Raw genomic sequence first — 22,284 nt, 5'->3', positions numbered from 1 at the left:
GCATATCTCAAAATCCAGGAGTGATGAGTTAGGCACTGTGGGTTACTCATCCATGGGCCATAGTCTTTTCCCTGGTGCTCTGAATCCTAAGCTCAGGATAGGAAGCCCAAAGAATCCATCAGGCTCATCAGGAGACAAAAGAAGATGGGAGGAGGAATAAGGAAATTAAAATGAAAGTCTCCATCCACCGCTTTGCTGTGCCTTTAGCTCAGGTATGTTGTGTGGAGTGAGACTGAGCTCCCAGGAGGAAAGAGATGTGATAAAAATGCTTAGGGCCGGCTCTAGAGCTTAATGGAGAAAAGGAAATCATGTCCCAATGGCCACACTGGATATTAATTTACCAGGAGAGAAGACCAGATGAAGATTTGAGGAAACTGCTCCAGTCAGGAATAACAGCTGTGCTGGTGGCTCATGTGTCTTATACTATGTATTCTCAGAAATCTTAAATGACTGTGTTAGGAAACAAATTAAGAATGTGGTCTAGCAAAGGAGAGCTGGAGGAAAAGCAACACTGAAAGCGTGAGTTACAGTGCTTCCTCAAGCAATCATTTCCAGATGCTTCTAACGTGACAGCACCTTCACAAATTTTTCTCTATCTGCTCACATCTTTTTCACCTCATGGCTGATGAGGTGAGCCTTCAATCTAATAATGTGCTTTCTCAGAGATCCTACCATGCAATCATAAAATTTCAGTGAAGTTAAAAAATAATCTTAAGTGGAATTTTCCTTAGTCTATGATATACATGTACAGTTTTAACTATCCTGTGAGTTCTGACTAGTAGGACAAAAATTATAAAGATGTCTATGCAGGTTGTTTTCAGGACTCATAAAAGGGTAGAACAGAAGTAAATGGTCATGTAAATGGACATGGAAGTAGGCACTGTTGTCTTTGAATGCATCCATAGGATGAAGAAACGCCAAATGGAAGAAATAAGATACAGCACTTATGTCCCAGAACTGGCATTTCATAAATAATTACTGCTGCCTTTGGTCTCTCTGAGAGTTACTGATAAATATCTCTTTTTCCCCCTAAACCTCTTTTCTCCTTCCCTTTTATTATTTATTAGTTGGTTCTTATTTAGCAAGTGCATACTAGCATTAGTAAAATATGGTCACTGCCCTTAAATGCTCTTATACTGTATGGTACAGGTAGATATGTAAACAGGTAATACAAATAATGACCTCTCCTTGGAAATGACCTGCTAAACCATTACACACTAAGATGCTAATGACTACTAGGTAATAGCATAAGCTATTAATTAATATTGTTCAAGGTTGTCTGCAACCAAATAGGCAAGGATGTCATGCCTCCAAATATTGCATTTTGTGGAATTATAAATGTTTGCATTTTCACTATCAGAGTCCATGGTCCATACTTTATTGTAGAGTAAAAAACTGGGAGCATCCAAGCCTCCCAGAAGGGCTATTATACAGAAGGGAATTATTTTAAGAGTGGCAGAAAGCTTCCCTGCCCCATCTAAAATATTGCTGCTGTTGAGTCTTTGCTGATGTTCTCAACTGAAACTATAATGAGAAGTTTATTCATAAATGCATAAAGTGAAGCAATATATCATTTTATGGTATCATCTAGTTACAGATCTACTGAAAACAACTTAGTACAGATTGTCCTCAATCCAATTTAAATGACTAATCATGACACTGTGCCATATATCCCCCAGCATAGGAAGAAGAGTAGAAAGGAAACTTATTGCAGAACTATAACCTAAGCAACCCCAACCTTTTATAGGTATAATATTAAACCATAAGAGGCATGATTTCATACTCTAGTACATGCTATAATAATATCAGAATTAGCCCGGAACAGGAATCTGTTTCTACTCCTAGCTCTGTTAATTATCTAGCCTCATGGCCTTGAACAAGTCACAAAGCTCTCTTGCCTTGCAGCCCTCGACTATAAAAAAGAAGACCATCAGGCTCAATAAATCCAAGGTGTGATCTGCCTCTAACCTGGCATGGTATCTAATGTTTATTGAGTACTTAGATGGAATAAAAACTTTTCTGGGTTCTGTTGGATTCATCATCTAGGCTTTTTTCTCATGTATTTCCAAGTTGTACTTTATTTTCACTTATATTCAAATGAACTTGACAACTTACCAAATAAATTTTCAGAAAGAGAAAATTCATCCATGACAGGTAAGTGGGAGTGTTCGATGAGATTCATTTTTGATCCCATCCAAAGTTCTATTTAAAATATCCCTTTGTTACGGTAGTCTTCAAAAGAAAACTCTGAAAGACAAATAAGTAGTAGAGTTTGAGGAAGGGTGGGGGCATAGATATTTAGTTAAAAGAGAGAGGGAGAAAGGGAACAAGCTTATACACAAAATAGCAAATGGATCTGTTTGTAGACATTTTGCCAGAGCCTTTCTGTACATATCTGTTCTCAGTATTTATCATTTTTACCCCTCATTTGAACTTACAAATGCCCAGGATATGTGCTTTCGAAAGAGACACTCTGTAATGGATCTGGGAAAACACCACATGTTTTCATTTAAATTTCAGCACTTGAGAAATTTGTACAAGATTTGATGACATTTTGGTTGTGTCTTTATTTCTTTTACAAGTAGAAAAAAACAGAAACAAATAGAAAGGCTTTGATTAAAAATGGGATAAATTAATGACTTAATCTCTTAAACCTTATTCCTAAGTTGAACAGGTATTTCCAGACACAAAAGTGATTTAAGACCATTTCCTTCTGGAATTTTCTTTAGTAGGCACTATAGCAGCAAATCAAAAATTCACAAAATGTCCTCACAGGATCTTAATTTTTGCTTTTTAGAGAAAATTTCAGGGGCTTGCATTTTCACTCTCAGGGTCTATTATGGTCTTATATTTACATGGGATAGAAAAAAAGTTATGGTAAAAGGAAAAATAATGTTAAATCTCACCAAAGTGTCTGAAGTTTCATACTGAGTAATGTCCAGAATGAATCCAAGAACCCAAGAGAAGCAATGTCCACTTTTAGTTATATCCTTAGGCCTTCCTTCCTTCCTACCTTCTTTCCTTCCTTCCTTCCTTCCTTCCTTCCTTCCTTCCTTCCTTCCTTCCACTATGTTTCCTACTTTCCTGAAGAGATAACTTGAAAGGTCAAGTAATGAAAAGTTATACAATCAGAATTTCTTCTCCAAGGCTGTTTTCTAAGGATGACTTTTTAGACCTTTTTATCATGTCTCTACTAAGAAATCATTTTGTTTACAAATAAATATTTACATTTGCTATTCAGGAAGAGCATATAGAGTTTCTGTTGGACAAATTTATTTCATTATAATGTCCCTACTATTTATGTCTCTATTTCTTTCTCTTTCACTCAGCAGAATGTTCCAATTCAAGCAGAAGTGAGTTTCATATACACTAGGCTTCTGGTAAGGTAGTCTACCAGACTATTCTGATGCATTCATTTATTTATTCATGCTTGCAAAAAACATTTATTGAGGATTTATTCTGCATTAAGCTCTGGGCTGGATCTTTGGCGCTAAAATGGTAAAAGGGAAAAAAAGTATCCACGATCTATGACATCAAGCTTAATAAAGAGATTAAAAATAATCACACATCGGGGCACCTACGTGGCTCAGTTGGTTAGGTATCCAACTTTGGCTCAGGTCATGATCTTACAGTTACTGAGTTTGGGCCCCGCATCTGGCTCTGCACTGACAATGCAAAGCCTGCTTGGTATTTTCTGTCTCTCTCTGTCTGCCTCTCCTCCACTCTCTCATACACGCTTGCTCTCTCTCTCTCAAGATAAATAAATAAACTTAAAAAAATCACACATATACACAGACAATTACAGATTGTCATGAAAGCTGGTGATAAAGCCTAAGATCAGTATGCTCTAATAGAGAGGTTGGAGCATGAAAAGGTGCCAAGATAGGGAAGTAGCTGATGAAGAAGTGGTTTCAAGGGCAATTTTTATAGAGGGGGTGGCTGTAGAGGCAAGAAAGAGAGAGAACCTCCTGCTACAGGATACAAAGCCCATTGTGGGAATGCAGACAAATCTGGGTCCATCTGGTGAACCAATGGCATGGCCCTACCAGAATCTACTCTCCAGAAAACTAAGGGACCTGTTGGGGGGAAAAAACCCATTCTAAAGTCAGAGGGAGCCAGGAACCTTCATCCTAAAGCAAACCTTAGTCATTTCAGAAATGTGTAATTCTCAATGTAGCACGGTTTGGCCAAACCATACTGGATTCAAAAGGCCTTCCTGCCACCCTAAGGTGAGAGGGAAGGCTATAAATAAAAATGAAATCTAGAAGCATTGAAGTATAAAGTAGAGGTAGATCCTTCCAACAGAATGCAACAAGTAGGAGAGACTACTCACCCTCACGCAACTCTGGCACATATCACAGTGGAACTTTGACCCCAAGAGGACCAGGGCCTTTCTGGGGCAATTGTGAAATAACAGCAGCACCCTAGGTATCACCATAACCCATGGAGAAGAAGAGGAACTGTGACTGCTGGTTGGGCACTACTCTTACTCATGGACACAAGAGGTAATGGAAGAGACAGCCAGAACAAACCTGATCATGAACAAACATGAGGAGACCCTAAGGCACTTCTGAAATACTTGGACTCTGATAGAAAGCTGAAGGTCCTGAGTAATAAACCAGTAAAAGATGAGTTGTCACTATTTATAAGACCTCATTCATACTAATAAGCCAGTTGTGGACTAGGAAAATTCAACTTTTAATATGTGTGTATGAATTGTTTAGGTATATATTCACTGTGTATATATTAATATATAAATTAATTGTGTATGATCATTATGTATATGTGCCTGCATATTGTATAATAAATGGATTGAAAAGCCTCCCCAAAATTCAAGCAACTATTCTTCTAGATAGAGTTCCTCCTCTAGAATAGGAAATTCCACAGTTTCCTTCCCATAATAATAGTTTTCAGGAACCCACAATATAGAGTTAGGAATTTCTCCTAATTTTCAATCCAAATGTATACTCTGTAATAACATAAGACCCTTTTCCTCTGGTCTTTAAAAAAAGGGGGGGAGATTTTAGTTCTTTGACTCTTCCCTTACATTTCCCTCTGTGCTATGTTTTTCTCATATTTGTCTTTTTCAGCCTTCAGTCATGTTCATCAAGCTCCCTCATACCACATGATAGCTCTGTAATATTTTCCAGGTATACTCATCTTTATTTTGGATTCTTATATTTTCCTTCTTATATTTTACTCTGTATGTTCATATAAACTTGGTATCTTTAGTTCAAGTGCCTGGAACATAATAGGCCCTCAAGAAATGTTGGCTCAATTAAATGATCTGTATTAATTGCTTCTCCCACTTCATTCTGCCAAATTCCCTGCCATTTGGCACGCTCTTCCTGGAGAAATGGCACAAGATAAGGAAGAGGTTCTCCTATTAGCACAAAGGACATAATTTGTCAATCTCTCACCCAAATGAAAGTCCAATTCCCCAAATTCTGTAGCACTTGAGTTATTACCCCTGGCTGGAGATCCACAATATGGGTGCCCCTGAGTAGCTAACAAAAGAGCCCTCTAGAATCTGGAAACAGTTGGCAGAGTCTGCTCAAACCAGATTTGTTGGGTTTATGATTCCTCAAGGGACTTAAAGAAAAGGACACTCTTTAATTTTTGAAATGGTAATGCAAGCATGTGGTAAGCAATTCAAACAGTACACTGAAAAATTAGTCTTCCTTCTAGCTCTGTTACCCATTTCCGTTACCAAAATTCAACTACAATGGCCAGTTTCTTGTGTATCCTTCCAATACTACACCCACTCTTAGCATAAAGGCCCTTAAACAGTGCCTTAAATCAGGGTTTGGCAAACTATTGCTCACAGGCTAACACTGGTCTGCCATCTGTTTTTATACAGCCTGCAAGCTAACAATGGTACTATACTTTTGGATGGTTGAAAAAAATCAAAAGAAGGATATTTCATAAGACATAAAACTTATATGAAACTCAAACATAACTATTCATAAAGTGTAAGTGGCACATAGTCACATCCATTTGTTTATGGAATATCTATGGCTTCTTTCCCCCAGAAAAGAAGTTGGGTAGTTGCAACAGATACTGTATGGCCCACAAAGCTAAAAACATGTATTACCTAGCCCTGTGCAGAAGTTTGTTAATCCCTGCCTTAAATAATAAAAGAAGAAATCTTTTTAATTAAGTAAATATAGGCAAACTATGAATAAACATAATGATTGCCTTGGGGGTATAAACTCACTTATATACATCTCATAATAGTACAGTCTTCTTAGCAGCTCCTTACTGGGATTGGCGACTTTAGCCTTACCTGGTTTGTCACGTAATGAGCATCTACCATGTCCCAAGCATTTGACAATTGTTTCCACATATATTATTTCTTTCATTAGGGTTACTTCTATGTCCTCCTTTCTGTAATATTTTCCACCCTCTTGTTAGGGGAAGAATTGCAATGGAAAGCCTAAGTCCCAGGAGACCCCACACCTTAGCTCTGCAGTCTTTTTTTCCCCTCAAATCCTCCCTTCCATATAAGGAGTCATATTTGTAGGTTGAGAATAAGCAATGAGTATTCTTTACACTAGTGGCCTCAGAATAGTTTTTGTTCATTTATCCCATATAAAATGGTTGAAAAACAATATACTCCATCAACACATTTTTTGGTTTATATCCATAGTTTTTCACATAAAAGTTGCAAAAAAGTTAACTTCTGACATATTATAAAAATTGACATTTTATGTTATTACATTATTCTCAACCCTATTCAATTACTCTTAAATCTACTCTTGAATACCACAGCAACTTAATATCCTCCCTTATCCTTCAAAGAAATACTCCCTTATCCTAAAAAGTGTTAACATCTGGAAAAAAAATTTTTATCATTCCTGTTCCTGAGTTCACATTTCATTCCACTAGACTGCAGAATCTTACTCTAGTGTAGCACATTTTAATGACTGGATGTCTATAATTGATTATCATATCATACTTTTCTGTAACTAAAACATGCACATAAATATGAATTTTAAAAGTCTAATGAGCTTAAGATTTTTAATGTTTAAATAATAAATATTCTGGATTGAGTTTATTACTAATTATTATCAGTGTCCATTTCATCAAAACTATACCTTGCCCATTAGGCTTTCTCTACAAATAGCATGGATCTTTCTCCTTGGAGCCAAAGAGCACAGGTAGAGAAAGTCTGTTGTGGATGAATGAGCATGCAGATGAGAAAGGAAGTCACCACTGTCAGGCACCAGCCACACAGCCAGCAATGACTAAGCACATGCATTAAAAGAACACCTGCTTAGAAATACGGTTAAAGGTTCTGTTTAAATACTGAACTTTAAGAAACTATAGACAGAGAACCTAAAAATTCTCTGGAGTTAGTAATAAAAATGCAGATCACAGAAAGCCATTATTTCTATTCAGATAAATTCATGTGTGTGTTAATACACAAAGGATTGAATTTAGAATCAGAGCAAAGAAAGAAAGATGTCTGAATTTGCACACAGGCTTCCCTTTCTGTTTTCCTGAAAAGTTAACATTTATTTTTAAATGAAAGTATTTTTAAAATAAAAGAGCCATTGCAGAAAATTCAGACAATACAAGAAAGCATTTGAAAATGCCAAATTGCATTCTATAATCTTTTTTTAATCTACACTCCCAGCAGCATTCAGTAAGAGTGCCTGCCTTTCTCAGCACACCTTCCTTCAACAATCTTCTCTAACCTGATAGGTGACAAATCCTATCTCACTGTATTAAATTGCATTTCTTTGATTATTAGTAAAGTTGAAAAAAAAACTTTACATCTTTTTTTCTTTTTACTTCTTTGTTTTGAGAGAGACAGAGAGAGAGAGAGAGAGAGAGACAGAGAGGGCATGTGCCCATGAGCTTCGGAGAGGCAGAGAGAGAGGGAGACAGAATCCCAAGGAGTCTCCATGCTTTCAGTACAGAACCCAACACAGGACTTGATCCCACAAACTGTGAGATCATGACATGAGATGAAATCAAGAGTTGGATGCTTAACAGACTGAGCCACCCAGGCGCCCTTTTACATCTTTATTGTCTATATGTGATAGTTTCTTTCCATTTTCTGTTTATGTTCTTTGTCATTTTTCTATGGAAGTGTTCATTTTTTTGTTGACTTATAAGAGTTCTTTGCATATTGAATGTATTCCTATTCTGGAATATCTGGAATATTTACTACAAACATTTTTATTTGCTTTTAATTATCTTCACCTGAAAAGTTTTTCCATTGTATGTGGTTAAATATATCAGATTTTTTAAGCTTATTTTTATTGCTTTTTATTTTTAAGTTTATGGTATAAGGTGAGTTTTCTCAGAATTGTTTCTTAAATACTTTTTCCCACTGATATATGCTCCTTTTGTTGACTCTAAATTTAGTTTCCCATTGATCTCACAGTTCTATCTTGTACCAATATCATCCTTCCCTATTAAGGTTCATTCTTTTTCAGTATTTCCTAAGATACTCTCATCTTTTTATTCTCTGTAGTAAATAATCATATCTTGTGTCACATTCTTTTTCTAAAAAAAGTTTCTTTAGGAGTTTGAGATGGTACCAAACCTATATATTTAGGTAGGAGGATTTACCTCTTTATAATATGCAATTTACTTTTCATGGGCAAGTATGTCTCTATTTACTCAAATGTGCTCTTATAGCTCTCAGTTTTGTAGATTTTTTTTTCCATGTATGCCCCAATTTCTCCATGGACACTCCTCTGTCATTTATCTTTCTCCTCCTCATGTGGTAATTAATGAGTTAGCTACATCTGTCATCTTCCCCTTTGTAGCACAGGATTGTAAATTCGAAGAAGGCTGGAGTCACAACTTATATTTCTTTTGTGTCCTCCTATCACACCTGGTAGTGCTATACATACACAGAAGCAACAGCTGTGGTCTAACAGAGAATAGAGATGAGACGTGAGATTAGGATGGAGAACTATGCTGACCTTCCCTAGCTTCATGTATGACCTGGGACTATCCACTTAACACTCCCCTCCTCATACTACACTCTGAGCTTCAGGTGAATGAAAACTTAAAAGTCTAAATTATAGGGCTGCTGTAGAGATTAAAAGGTAACCCTTCATAAGTGTTTACATATATGTATAGGTGACATGTACACAAATGTTCACTGCATTGTTTCCAATAGTAAAAAACTGGAAACAGCATATATGTCCATCAACAAGACAATGGACAATAAATAGTACATGTATAATGCAGTAAGTATATTCCTAAATGCTATACAACACTTAAAGCAAATGAACTAGGACTATCCATATGTATTCATATGGATCAAACTTAAAACATCTTGAGCAAAAGAATCAGGTTACAGAAAAATACAGTTTGATAAATGCATGTAAGTTTAAAGATACGCAAACAATGCTTTCTATTACCATTGATACTCTAATGCAGGGGTCAGTAAACTAGGATTCATGAGCCAAATGCAGCCTGCCAAAGATCAAATTTGCCCTTTTGTTTACATATGTCTGTGGCTGTCTTCATGCAACAATAGCAGAGTTAAGTAGTTTTGACACAGTCCATATGGTCTGCAAAGCCTAAAATATTCACTATCTGGCCTTTATAGAAAACACTTGTGATCCCTGCTGTAACCTCTAGAGACACGTATGGAAGTGTTGAATCCACATTCAGAACAGTGGCAAAGACTGGGTGGGTACATAAGGGAATTTCCACAGCATCTATAATACTCTCCTTAAGCTGGAGGGTAAATACAAGGAGGCTGATGATATTACTCAATTTTTTGCATATGGGAAATATTTCATAATGAAAAAAGACTGAATGAAACTATGTATGTGAAAAGCTTCCTCATCTATGAAGTTACACAAGTTCATACAGGATTCTATCATTCTTAAGGCTCTGAGGAGAAAGTATTCCTTTCTGTAAAATGTTTGGGGACTCTGTGTCATTGTGGAGCTAGTGGAAATGCTGAGCAACACAATGAGATCTATGTTCAAGAGTATTCTAATGAGAAAGTGTCATGGGCAGGGTAAGCAGTAAAAGGAGGAAATTTGCTGCTGAAGTGAGATGACTTTATGCTTAGCACCGTGGTGTCTGGATGGATGGAAAGAAAGAGACTTGAATAGAGCAGATATAAAGGAGGGGCGAGGACTGAAAGAAGCCTAATGATTCAAAGTTTAAGCCTTGAGTATTTGTGGGAGCAGGGATAAAATGTTTATTTTACTTTATGTTTATTTGTATGGTGCTGCAACCTAAGTCTCAACTTAAGGACCCAGGAATAGTTTCAGAAGTGGTATGCACTGTTTGTTTTTAATGTGATAAGACACATAGTAACTGGTAACTTGGACTCCCACTTTCTAGTTATCAATTTTTTCTTGTTTAGATACTGCGTGTGACAGGAAGTTCATGGTATGTAGAGCTTTTCTGATGCAGCATAAAGCATGTGCAAATAGAGATCTTGGAAAGACCCTGTTCCAATTAAATAGCTTTGACTGTGATTTAGAAGAATCTCAGTTTTCAGAAGATGAAGATAAAAACCATTTATATATGTTGGTTCCCTATGAATTCTACACACCCAAGGACACAGTCCTTGGTGACATTTTTCTCAGATGAACCCAGTTGTTGATGACAAAGTATACCTTTTGTTAAAAATGTAAATCATTCTTAAATAGCAGGGAAAAAGTAAACTTTTTCTAGCTATCATTATTTCATGCCCAGGGGAAGCCCTGGATTTAGCCCAAAGTCTGGAAGAATGTTCTTAAGAGAAAGGAGCTCTAACGGATCTCCTTAAAAAAAAGAGAGAGATTTATCTTTCCAGGAACTTAGTTTTCCCAGAAGCACTCAAACTTAAGTCATTCTTTTCAGGGCAAAAATACAAATTTAATTTAAGGTAAATAGATCTTTCTCAAACTCCACAGAGATTTATAGGACAATCTGTGGCCAGTACCAACCACAGGTCAGGCAGGATGACTGCAAGTCAGTACGGCCATTGTGACTACATTATTCTGAGAATGATGCCCTATAGGAACCAGACCATATTTATTACTATCAGAGTAACTAGTACATATTTGGGGAGATATAGATTAAAATAATATCTACCATACTATGAGTACTTAGTATGTGGTAGCATCATCCATGCTATGTTATCTCATTTAATCTATAATGAGCCAAACAAATATTAACATACACACTTTATAGATGAGAAAACTGAGGTTCAAAGAGATTAAGCAAATTTTTCAAGCTCACACTGCTAGTAAAAAGCAGAATGGGGACATAAACCCACATCTAACTCTAAACTCATGCTCTCTCGTGTACTCTCCCACCAAGACTGTCACTAACCACTTACCAGCCCCTAGTAAGGGTGAATTGGCAGTTCTGCAAGGTCACTTCTGCCTAAGGCAGTCAATGTGTTCATATGCACATATTAATGAAGTAAGCCTATACATGGCTCGCCCATTATATTGTTTCTTCTTTTGTATTTCTAAAGTACCCACTTAAAGGTATATTTCCTTGAGGCATTGCGAACCAAAAGTACTTAAGCCAACCAGACCTCGACAGCCCTTTGAGTTTCTGTGCTCTGGAGGTTACACAATGGTGCCTATAGAGTGGCTGAGTTTGGGGCGCTCCCGGGTGGCTCAGTCGTTTAAGGGTCTGACTTCAGATCAGGTCATGATCTCATGGAGTGTGGGTTCGATCCCCACTTTGGGTTCTGTGCTGAGAGCTCAGAGTCTGGAGCCTGCTTAGGAATCTGTCTCCCTCTCTCTCTTTGCCCCTCCCCCACTAGCGCTCTGTCTTTCAAAAAATGAAAAAATGTTTAAAGAAATAAAAAAGTGGCTGAGCTTTATTTCCAGCTGACTATAAAAGTTGAGGCCCTGAGAGCCAGGAACTTGACAGTGAGTACTCCTTCCATTCTGTACCTGCTCCCCGCTGGTCTTGCTCAAGCTCCAGCCTGGCTTCTCAACTACCTTCACTAGCACTAACCTTCAGGAGTCTTTGATACCACTCGGGACCTCTTCTTGTCACAGTTGTAACTCTGTCTTTGTGTTTGTGGTGAGTAGTTGTCTATCTCCCCCACTGGACCATCAGCTCCAGGAGAACTCACATTGGATCTCCAGTGCCTAGCAGACTGCCAGGTATGTATTAGATACAAAATAAATACTTACTGATTGAATGAATTAGAGGGTGGACAAACTAACTGCACACACATATGAAAAAATGAATAGTATACCTTAGTAGATAACCACCTTTAGAGTCCATCTTGTTTGGGCCACAGGACCATTAGTGAATAGAAATGTACAACAGCAATACACATAGAAACTGAAGAAGGATTTTTTTTTTAATCACATACAAAACCTGACAACTAAGGCTGCTTTCTCCCAATGAAGCCCTCATTAGTGAACTGTATCCATTCTTGTTGGAAATCTCTTAACTATTTTAAATGCGAATTGACCATCCCATAAAACAGTTTTAATAATCCTCCCAAATCTCCTTTTGTTAATTTCTCTTCCCTCAGAATTATCAGAAATAGTTTTGTGTCTTCTTAATGTTTACTCTTCATAGTCAAGAAAGCTATCTCTTTTCCTTCATAATCTTCTATAGTCAGAATGGTCAAGAAATTATTTATGCTTTCTCTGTTACTGACCTATCATCTTTTTTCCCAAATAGTTCATTAGATCTCCTAAAATTTTATGATTATTACTTATGTAAATTATTTGTTATTTGTGAAAGTAGACACTATACATTCTTCTATTCTACACTCCATTTTGCAATGTTAGTTTGCCACTACCCCTCAACAGATGAAGTCTATTCTCCAGCCCTCGAACATGAGCTGGTCTGGTACCTTTCTTGACAAGTAGAATGGTGAACACAATGCTATGAGACATCTGAGTGAGACCTTAAGAGAACTTTGAGCTTCTTTTCCTCATCTAGGAATATTGCTCTGAGAGTGGCACACTATGTATAGATGCCCTCAGATACAAAACCTTTAGGACAGAGAAGTCCAGATACCCCAATTGTCCCAGCTGACAGCCACATCAAAACTATAGGCATATTTACAAGGCCGTCTTGGATCTTCCCTTCCAGTTGATCTTGTATCTGAATAAGCCACATGAGTAAGTCCCTGCAAAAATGGCAGAGAACCTACTCAGCTGACTCATAGAAATATGAGAATTAATGAATCATTCTTCTTTTAAGTCAGTATGCTTTTGGGTAGCTGTTAACAAAGAAAAAAATAACAGATATAGAAGCAGTACCTGTAAGAGGGAGGATGTAAAAACAACAACACAAAAAGGGCTAAAACGTGTGGCCTTGGCTTTGGGATTAAGTGTTGGGCAGAGCCTAGAAGGGCAGTAAGGAGACTGCTTTGGAAATTGGAAGAACAGTGAGAAAATTACTATAAGAAACTGCAAAGGGGATGGATCACTTTTTATAGTCATGAAAAAATTGGCAACACTGTCACCTGTGGTAACTTGGGAGATGAAGAGTTTTCTTTTTTTTTTTTTTTTTTAATTTTTTTTTTTCAACGTTTATTTATTTTTGGGACAGAGAGAGACCGAGCATGAACGGGGGAGGGTCAGAGAGAGAGAGAGAGGGAGACACAGAATCGGAAACAGGCTCCAGGCTCTGAGCCATCATGAGCCATCAGCCCAGAGCCTGACGCGGGGCTCGAACTCACGGACCGTGAGATCGTGACCTGGCTGAAGTCGGACGCTTAACCGACTGCGCCACCCAGGCGCCCCTGGAGATGGAGAGTTTTCTAATAAACTTGTGGACCTGATTGAGGAGATTTCTAAGGAGTATAATGAATGTGTCAGTTGGTGTTTTTAGCTATGCATGATAAGGTCCATAAAGAAAGAGATGAATTAATGAAGGCACTGTTCATTTTCAAGTAGAATTTAAAGTAAAATGATGCGTTCAAGACATGCTAAGTTGCAAGTAAGACTGTTTTGCATTTTTGGTCTCTCCATATGGCAGAAGATTCTCAAGTAAGAAATAGACAAAGGGTAAATATCAAATCATGGGTGTGGCTGTAAGATCCTTGCTAAGAGTTCAAAAAATTTAAGGAGGTACCTGATAGATATTCACATCTAGGTAAAAAGGCATTCTAAGTAAACGGGCATAATCCCGTTATCTCATAGCATTGTTCCACAATCGCTTGACATGTCCAAAGTAGAAAGAAGTCTGTCTCAAAAAATTATGGATGTAGGTTTTCAGGCACAGAGTGAGTCCTAAAAAGGCTCATAATAAATCCATAAAGTGTTATGCAAATTGCTCTAGTGAGACCAATGCTATCTTGAACCAAAAGCTGATTTTGCATTTTTTCCCATTATTGAATGAAGTCTATTTCATCAAGTCTATTTCATCACCCCTTTAATGAGCTGTTATTATTACAAATTTCTTTGACCAATAGAATTGTTTGACTTCTGAGGCTAAGCCTCAAGAGACCTGTGACTTCTGTTTTCACCCTCTTGGAATGATGGGCTGAGGCCACCATGTCATAAAGAGGCCAGGAATAAAATACTCCAGGAGAAAGAGACTTGGTCATTCCAAGCATCCCAATCAACAGCCAATATCAGAGACTTCAGTCATGGGAATAAGACCTAGTTTATCTTCCAGTTGAAATCAGTTGCATGATTGAGCCCAGGAAAAACCAGCAGAAGAATCACCTATCCAACCCATAGAATTACAATAAATAATAAATCATTATCTTTTTCAGCCATTAAGTTTTGGGGCAGCTTGTTACACAGTATTAGATAACTGATTATAATCCCCCAAATGAACAATATGGCATGCTGGCTTTTGTCTCACTGGTATCTAAAGAAAATGAGTATTTCCTTTAAAGTAATATATTTACTCTTGGGGCACCTGGGTGGCTCAGTCGGCTGAGTGTCCAATTTTGGCTCAGGTCATGATCTCACAGCTCGTGGGTTTGAGCCCCACATCAGACTCAGTGCTGACAGCTCAGAGTCTGGAGCCTGTTTCGGATTCTGTGTCTTCCTCTCTCTCTGCCCCTCCCCTGCTTGTGCTCTGTCTCTTTCTGTCTCTCAAAACTAAATGTTAAAAAAAATTTTTTAAATAAATAAAGTAATATATTTACTCTTTAAAAATGGTATCTCAATGTCAAGTTCCAATGTCAATGCCAAGTGAATTCATTTACTCACTTATTTTTTCAGCCAATATACATTTATCAACCCTGTGTCAAGCATCAGATATAAAGACAAAAAAAAAAAAAAAAAAAAAGAAAGAAAGAAAGAAAGAAAAATCATGATCCTTCAGGAAGCTTAGTATAAACATCAGTCAAGGAAACCCAATTAAAATAATGTGGGGGCTGCTATGACAGAGGTAAGCATAAGTCCCTTCAGGAACATAAACAAAGACATTCATTTATTCAACATTCATTAATTCTCCACTATGTATCAGACTTTGATTTAGATCTTGGAACTAGAGTGAAAGATGAGAAAGAAAAAAAAATCAGTACATTCTAGTGCAAGAGATGGATAGTTTGAAAATAAACAAAAAATGAGATTTCTACTAATGATAATAAGAAAATAAAGGGGACAAGTGATAGCACGATGCCATCGGACACTGTTTTGGACAGTGGGAACCAGGAAGAGCTCTCTGAAGAGTGGAAATTTAAGCTGAGAAGTGGAGGATAAGCAGCAAAGCTCCAAGGCAGAGTGGTCAGCAAGTTCTGAGAGCCAGGCTCAGGATACTGGAGGACAGCAAAAGCCCAATGAAATGAGTGAGCAAAGGGAGAGAACAGGAGGTGAGGTCTGAGAGAAGACAGCTTTCATACGGCCTTGTTGACTGTGGTAAGCAGTTTGGATTCATTCTAAATGGGAATCACTGGTGGGTGTGAAGCATGTGACTAGGAAATATTTCTGAGGGTGGAGGGCTGCCTCTTGAATTTAATCCTGAGTGGGCACTAGACTAGGAAGAAGGCATGCAGTGGGGATGGCTATAGGAAGGGAAATAGCATGCTGTGTGCAGCATTGCAACAATGCTAGTGGATTCAGCTGGCATCAGTGGGGGAAGAATGACCTACCTCTTCAAGACATAGTGTCCAGAAAATTGACAATTCCTTTGAGGGAAAAAAAATTAAAGCTTTGTACCTAGTATCATTCTTACAAATAAGTCTCGGGTGGATTAAAAACATTAAAATTATAAAATTGTTGAGAGAAAATATAGGAAAACACATTCATGACCTTTATGAATGTAGGGATTAAGAAGAATCTATTAAATAATAAATAAGTAGGAAAAGAATAAATTTGACTATGTTAAAAGAAAAAAGAAAGAAATCAAGACACCATAAACAGAGTTAAATTTAGGAAACAAACTGGGAGAAAATGTTTACAGCATAAATAGCAGCCAAAAATTAGTCCAAACCATACATAAATAACTCCTATAAATAAAAACAGAAAGGATAAACAATCCAAGAAAGAAATTGGCAAAGGATATAAAGAGGAAAATTCACCAACAGGAAAACAAAAATCCAATAAACATACGAAACATCTGAAATTAATTAATTAGAAAAATGCAAATTAATGTAACTAGACAGTGTTTCCACCTATCAGATTATCAAAATATTTTGATAATATGTATTTTCACAGACTGCTAGTGAGGGCATAGGTTTTAGTCTTTTTGGAGGGCCCTTGAGCACTGTATATTAAAATAAAATACAATTCTAATACTTAAATATGGCTCCTGGATAAACCTTTGCACACATGCACAAGGATGTTCATTGCAACATTGATTCTGTTTAGAGTGGGAAGTAAAATCTCAAAGTTTATTAGAATTTTATCTTGAAAAATAAAAATTAATCAAAATCTATATTGCATTCACACATATTAATTTTTAGTCACCAGAACTCTGTTGTAATACTTGGACCTAACAAAGAAAAAATATGTTACTCTTTCTATGCATTATTTCACTTTGCAATCAAGTTGCATTATATTATTAGCACTGTATTGACACAAATTTACAAAAAGAGAGAGGATAAGAATAGAAGACACTCCTTTATTACAAAAATTGGAAAGGGGCAAAGTGAGGGAGAAACTAACTGCCTGTGGAGGGCACAGGGATTAGAGAATGATCGCGTCGGGAGAGAGAAGACAAAGATGGGTTGGTATTTTTATGTAGAGACAACGTTTGCCTTCCCATGCAACTAGGTAACTAAAAACACTCGTATAGTATGTGCCACATCTCCACTGGCAGGAAATAACACCACAATAGGAAATAACTGGGAAAAAGAAAATTGGTCCTATTTCTTTCGGCCCCTTCATAATCGATGTTGCTAGGATGTAAGAGGAAAATGAGACTATTAGTGAAATGAAGGGGAAACTCTTCCTATCCAGAAAAGAACACATGCCTTCATGTTTTCCTTTATTCATTCACCTGAGGACAATGTGAGCCTTTTAAAATCTATCACATGGTGATGTGTATTCTCCAGGCTTTCATAACCTGCAGACTCTATGAACCAATAGCAGTGCTGAGCTCCTCTTGGACATCCCTAATCACAGCACCATGGTGGGTTCACAGAGTCTTTAATTAAGATACTCTTAACTGAAATCTCCAACCAGCATTCCCAGACTGACCTCTGGGTTAAAGCAAATAGTGCTGAAACTTTCCACTTCCCCTACTCATGGTGTAGTCACTAGAAAACACCCTACGAGGCTTTGGGAATCTTCACAATTGTGCTATGGCTAACGCATCACCTCTGTCAGCTGAATTGCTTCCAAGCAGATCCTCCTCCTCTCCCATAATTCCAGATTTCAAGTTTTCCCAGCCTCCAACAATGTCAGGGTGGCAAGGAAAGGACTTTGGAGTCAGAAAGACTCCATGTTCGGGACCTGCTACTTCCTAACCATGTCATCGTGGGTAAGTTATTTGTCCTCTTTCATGAGGCACCTGGCTAGTTTCAGTTGGTAGAAACGTGATTCTTGAACTCAAGGTTGTGAGTTCTAGCCCCACACTGGGGGTAGAGTTTACTTTAAAAAAATGAGTTGTCCTCTTTGAGCCTCTGTTTGCTCATCTGAAAAATGAATATAAGACAAAATTCAAGTAGGCTTATTGTGAGATGGGAACAGGCAGTTTTAGTAAAGCCTGTGACCTGTTAGTAGACACTCAAAGCCAGTTCCATTACAAACTCATGAACACACACACGTTTCTTTTCCTTTCCTTACAAAGTACTCAGGGCCTCACAACTATAGGGTGTTCCATTACAATCTGACCAGATTTGGGAGGTGTAGAGGTGTGGGAAGACCAGATTACATTACTTCACCTCTCCAACTATGGTGACAGGGCAGAGGAGTCTAGAGAAAAACACTGCTGCAAGTAGTGAGGAAGGGTCTCAGGACAAGAGTGTGTTGTCCCTGGCTGGTACTTATCAGCTACCTTCAAGTTGCATCAGCCACATTGCAACATTCTCAGCAAAACAGAAAAGTCCACGGTGCAAATGGCATAGGTCCATAATTTGGAGTGGGGCAAGAGGAGCAGTGACTCAAAGATGAAAGAGTCTACCATTTCATAAAATCACAGCTAGAAACCCAGTGATAGTTCCCTCAACATCTTTCTCTACTTCTCTTGTTAATACTGCCGAAGTCCTTCTAAGGCAGTGCCAGTGACACATCAAATTTCTTTAAAACTCAGGTGAGTTTCCCAGAGAAAGAATCCAAAGTGAGTCATGTGTATCCCCTCCCCCCTTCTAAATAAAAACTCAGTTAAAAGAAATGATCCAGGCTCACCTTTCAGTTGCTTAATTCACTGTGGCAGTAAGCAGACAAGGAGATGCCTTGTCTGTAGATTCAAACCTTGGACACTTTTAATATCGAAGTTCTTCCTAACATTTTCCATCTTTTTTTAGTATTTCCATCTGATAGTAGTATGATAAATGGAAAGCAGGTTTACAACTGAAATCAAAAGAGAAAGCTTTTGGGGCGCCTGGGTGGCGCAGTCGGTTAAGCGTCCGACTTCAGCCAGGTCACGATCTTGCGGTCCGTGAGTTCGAGCCCCGTGTCGGGCTCTGGGCTGATGGCTCAGAGCCTGGAGCCTGTTTCCGATTCTGTGTCTCCCTCTCTCTCTGCCCCTCCCCCGTTCATGCTCTGTCTCTCTCTGTCCCAAAAATAAATAAACGTTGAAAAAAAAAAAAGAGAAAGCTTTTAAACCTACTCTTCTCCTAGGAAAAACTTTTATTTTAATTAAGAATGGCTTAAATATTGTCCTGTCCCTAGGTCCCAAGTCATTTGATATTAGCAATATTCCCAGACTCACAGCAAGATCTGATAAATCACCAAAATAGAGCATAATATACAGGTCAAATTGTCTATGGAATCAGAACAGAAAACATTTCTGAAATTCACGGTCTCTGGTGATTCTCCTGGGTGACCACAATGTTTAAAAGATATCCCTAAATAATTTGTCAATAAGGTAAGCAACTGTTAGACCCAATAACTCCTGCTGCTTTTCATTTGTTTTTAGTTTCTGTTTCTCTCCCTTCTTGTTTTCAGGATTTTACATCAAACACTACTAACTTAGAATTCGTTCATCGACCACACTTCTTAACGTTAAAGAAAAATTTTAAATGATAACTTCCCCTCTGTTGCCTTCAGATAGACACCCCCTCCCAGAGGAATTAGGTACTCACTTGGATTGTCTCAGGTCAGAGATGAACTTTCAAGGCCCTGGGAGGATTCTGAGTCCAGTCTTCCTCCAAATCGCAGCAATTCTGCTACAAATGTTCAGAACCTGGGTTTGCATTGGGGTGAGTCCAGGAGACAGTGGGGTGAGGAGGAGGAGGAAGAGGAGAGAGTTCTAGCAAAAGCTGTAGATGATCACAGGCGGCCTTCCGGCTCAGCAGCAACATCTCTTCCTTGGCTCTGTGCCTCATGAACACGGATTAGTCATTAACAATCCTTTCCCTGATAAATGATATAAACATAGAAAGGAACCTTGGGAGAGCCTCGAGATTCCCAGGACAAACTCCCAGAGCCCCAGAGTAGGGAATGGGACCCAGTCAAGGAGCCCTGAAACTTGCCTTTTAAAACATTTCTCCTCAGACTGCCTGCAGGATTCTGAGAACCCAGGTTTCTGCACCAAGGCCTTAAACTGGAACTGTCCTCTCCCCTCCCCCCATCCCCAATTTCTTTTAATAGCTCCACCACCTCCCAGGGACTGAAGTTAGCAACTGAGCCTTCTTGACCCTTCCCTCTCCAGGGCCTCCTATATCAAGTAATAACAGATTCATATGGATTCTATCTTTGGAATGTCTCTTATTTCCAGCCCACCATGTTCCTCTGCTAATTTGGGCCTACCACAGTCTCCTTCTTGAAGAATGGCACTGGCCTCATATCTCTTTTCCTCTTTTCTTTCTCTGCTTTCCAAGTTGCATAGTGGCATAAAGCGTGGGCTCTGGTCAGATGCCTACTTGTTTGTCACGGCCCTCAGCAAGACACATAGCCTCTCTGAGTCTTAGCTTCCTCATCTGGAAGATGGAAATGGAGTATCTCATGGGCTGTGGTGAGAATTACTTGCATAGTTAAAAATGTGTAAAATGTTTGAAAAAAAAGTGCCAGCAGGCGCACAATAAATTTTAGCCATTATTATTTCTTTGCTTTATCAATTGAACTAATATTGATTGGTTGTCTGCATACCCTGTACCCAGCAAGCACCCTGCTAGAGGCTCTTCTAATCAAAAACCCCCAATGGGTTTCCATTGACTACAGAATAATTTTAAAATGCTATGATTTGACATTTAGAACCCCTTCCACCTTCTGACAATCTAGCCCTAATCTATCTTTCTAGCATTTTCTCACATCCTGTCTCTCCATAGACCTTAACTTCTTGCCTACATATGCCAAGCTCTCAGACCTCCATGCCTTTGCACAAGTTCTTCCTTTTGCTTAAATCACCTTCCTTTCATATCTTCATGTCTGCCAGGCCCACCATAATTGCTGTGTTCTCCCTGAAGACAACCCTGTTCTTCATCTGTCTCTATGCTGCCCACCAAACCCTCCTCACCCTTTATTTGTAGTTCCCTCAATGTCCCTTAATTCTTCCGACCTTGTCTATTAATGTTGCCTACTTATCTCTTCTACAAGAACAAAATTTCTGAAGGACAAAGATGGTAGCCAACTTGTGTTTGTATCCATCTCTGGTCTTAGCATAGTATCTCTCATGGAAAAACGGTTGCGTAACTATTTGTTAGCTAAATCAATGAGTGAGCTGAGAAAAGAACAATTTTCCAAAGTAGCATACCTGTGCACACACATGGGTGTGTGTGTGTGTGTGTGTGTGCGTGCGTGTGTGCAAGCACCAGTGTTCCCGGTAAAGTTAGTGGAAGGTCTACATTAAAATCTGTTAGGAATGGTAGATTTTACTCCTCTTGTTAAATAGCATGTGTTGGTCCTACAGGTTCACACTCCTTATGCCTGTGGACTCCCTATATACTGAACCATGCCCCCAGACACACCCTTCATCACAAGGAAGAAGAGAAACTTAGCCCTATAAATTACCCCCTCCCATTTGGAGAGTCTGTGGTGACACTCACCCTGCTCTGCAGCTCTGGGCACCCCGAAGGACTCCTGCATGACTCCCAGACCAGTTCTTCGTGGATGGCAAGAGCCTATGCTATGATTTCATTCTCCCCAGTAGCAGTGGAAGGTGATGGTGGAGGACACACACTCTGGAACCTATCACTTGTGTCCAAATCTCAGCTCTGGCACGTATGAGCTGTGTGACCTTAGACCTTAGGATTTTATTTAACATCCCTAGATCTCCTCATCTGTAAAATGGACATATAATTACTACCCACTTCACGGGGGTTATTATAAAGATGAAATCAATTCATATGTGCTACATGCTAGTACATATAGAGAATCTGATACCTAGAAATGCTATCTAAGCATTAGCGATTATTGTTTTCCCTAGCATTTCATACTATCACATCTGCCCAGCTGGACTAGAACTGAAGGAGCTCAGGTGTCTTGAGAGTGAAAGGTATTGAGAAGAAAATTTCAGGCAAGGGTAAGGCAGCAGCAAAGCTCTGAGCCAGGAGGTAGCTTGGAGAATCCCATGAAGTTAAAGAAGGCCAGTGTTTTTCAACAGAGTATGGAGGACACATGAAGAGATAGGGGTAGGGGCAGTAGTATGCCCGGGAATGTTTAACAGTCAGCTCTCAGGGAGGTGAGTACATACAAAGACACATCCTCATGTTTCGCCTTTTTAGATATAACAGATGTGTAACATGTTTCACAAATAATAATAAAACATAAAATTTTTGTGTATTGTAAATTCCATGTAGCCAATTGACTCTCACAGAAT

The 22,284-nt window shown here is 38.6% G+C and overlaps 1 protein-coding gene and 1 long non-coding RNA gene across 3 annotated transcripts in view; one reads left to right on the top strand and one right to left on the bottom strand.

Moving 5' to 3' along the window:
• NR1H4 (nuclear receptor subfamily 1 group H member 4) overlaps positions 1-19,980 on the bottom strand; it is a 75,497-nt gene extending 55,517 nt beyond the window's left edge. Inside the window, exons 1-2 of one of the 2 annotated variants that reach the window (XM_045463786.1) lie at positions 19,610-19,980; positions 2,116-2,247 (exon numbers count right to left, since the gene is read on the bottom strand). In XM_045463786.1, coding sequence (XP_045319742.1) covers positions 2,116-2,194 — 79 coding nt within the window. In that variant the 5' untranslated portion in view covers positions 2,195-2,247; positions 19,610-19,980. The remainder of the gene's footprint in view (positions 1-2,115; positions 2,248-19,609) is intronic. The other variant, XM_045463787.1, reaches the window with a different exon arrangement.
• LOC123590545 overlaps positions 17,714-22,284 on the top strand; it is a 35,486-nt gene continuing 30,915 nt past the window's right edge. Inside the window, exon 1 of the long non-coding RNA XR_006708838.1 lies at positions 17,714-17,844. This is a non-coding gene — a long non-coding RNA (uncharacterized LOC123590545). The remainder of the gene's footprint in view (positions 17,845-22,284) is intronic.

This window comes from Leopardus geoffroyi, chromosome B4 (assembly GCF_018350155.1).
Source record: "Leopardus geoffroyi isolate Oge1 chromosome B4, O.geoffroyi_Oge1_pat1.0, whole genome shotgun sequence".
Taxonomy (NCBI): domain Eukaryota; kingdom Metazoa; phylum Chordata; class Mammalia; order Carnivora; family Felidae; genus Leopardus; species Leopardus geoffroyi.
This window is presented reverse-complemented; position numbering and strand designations above follow the sequence as displayed.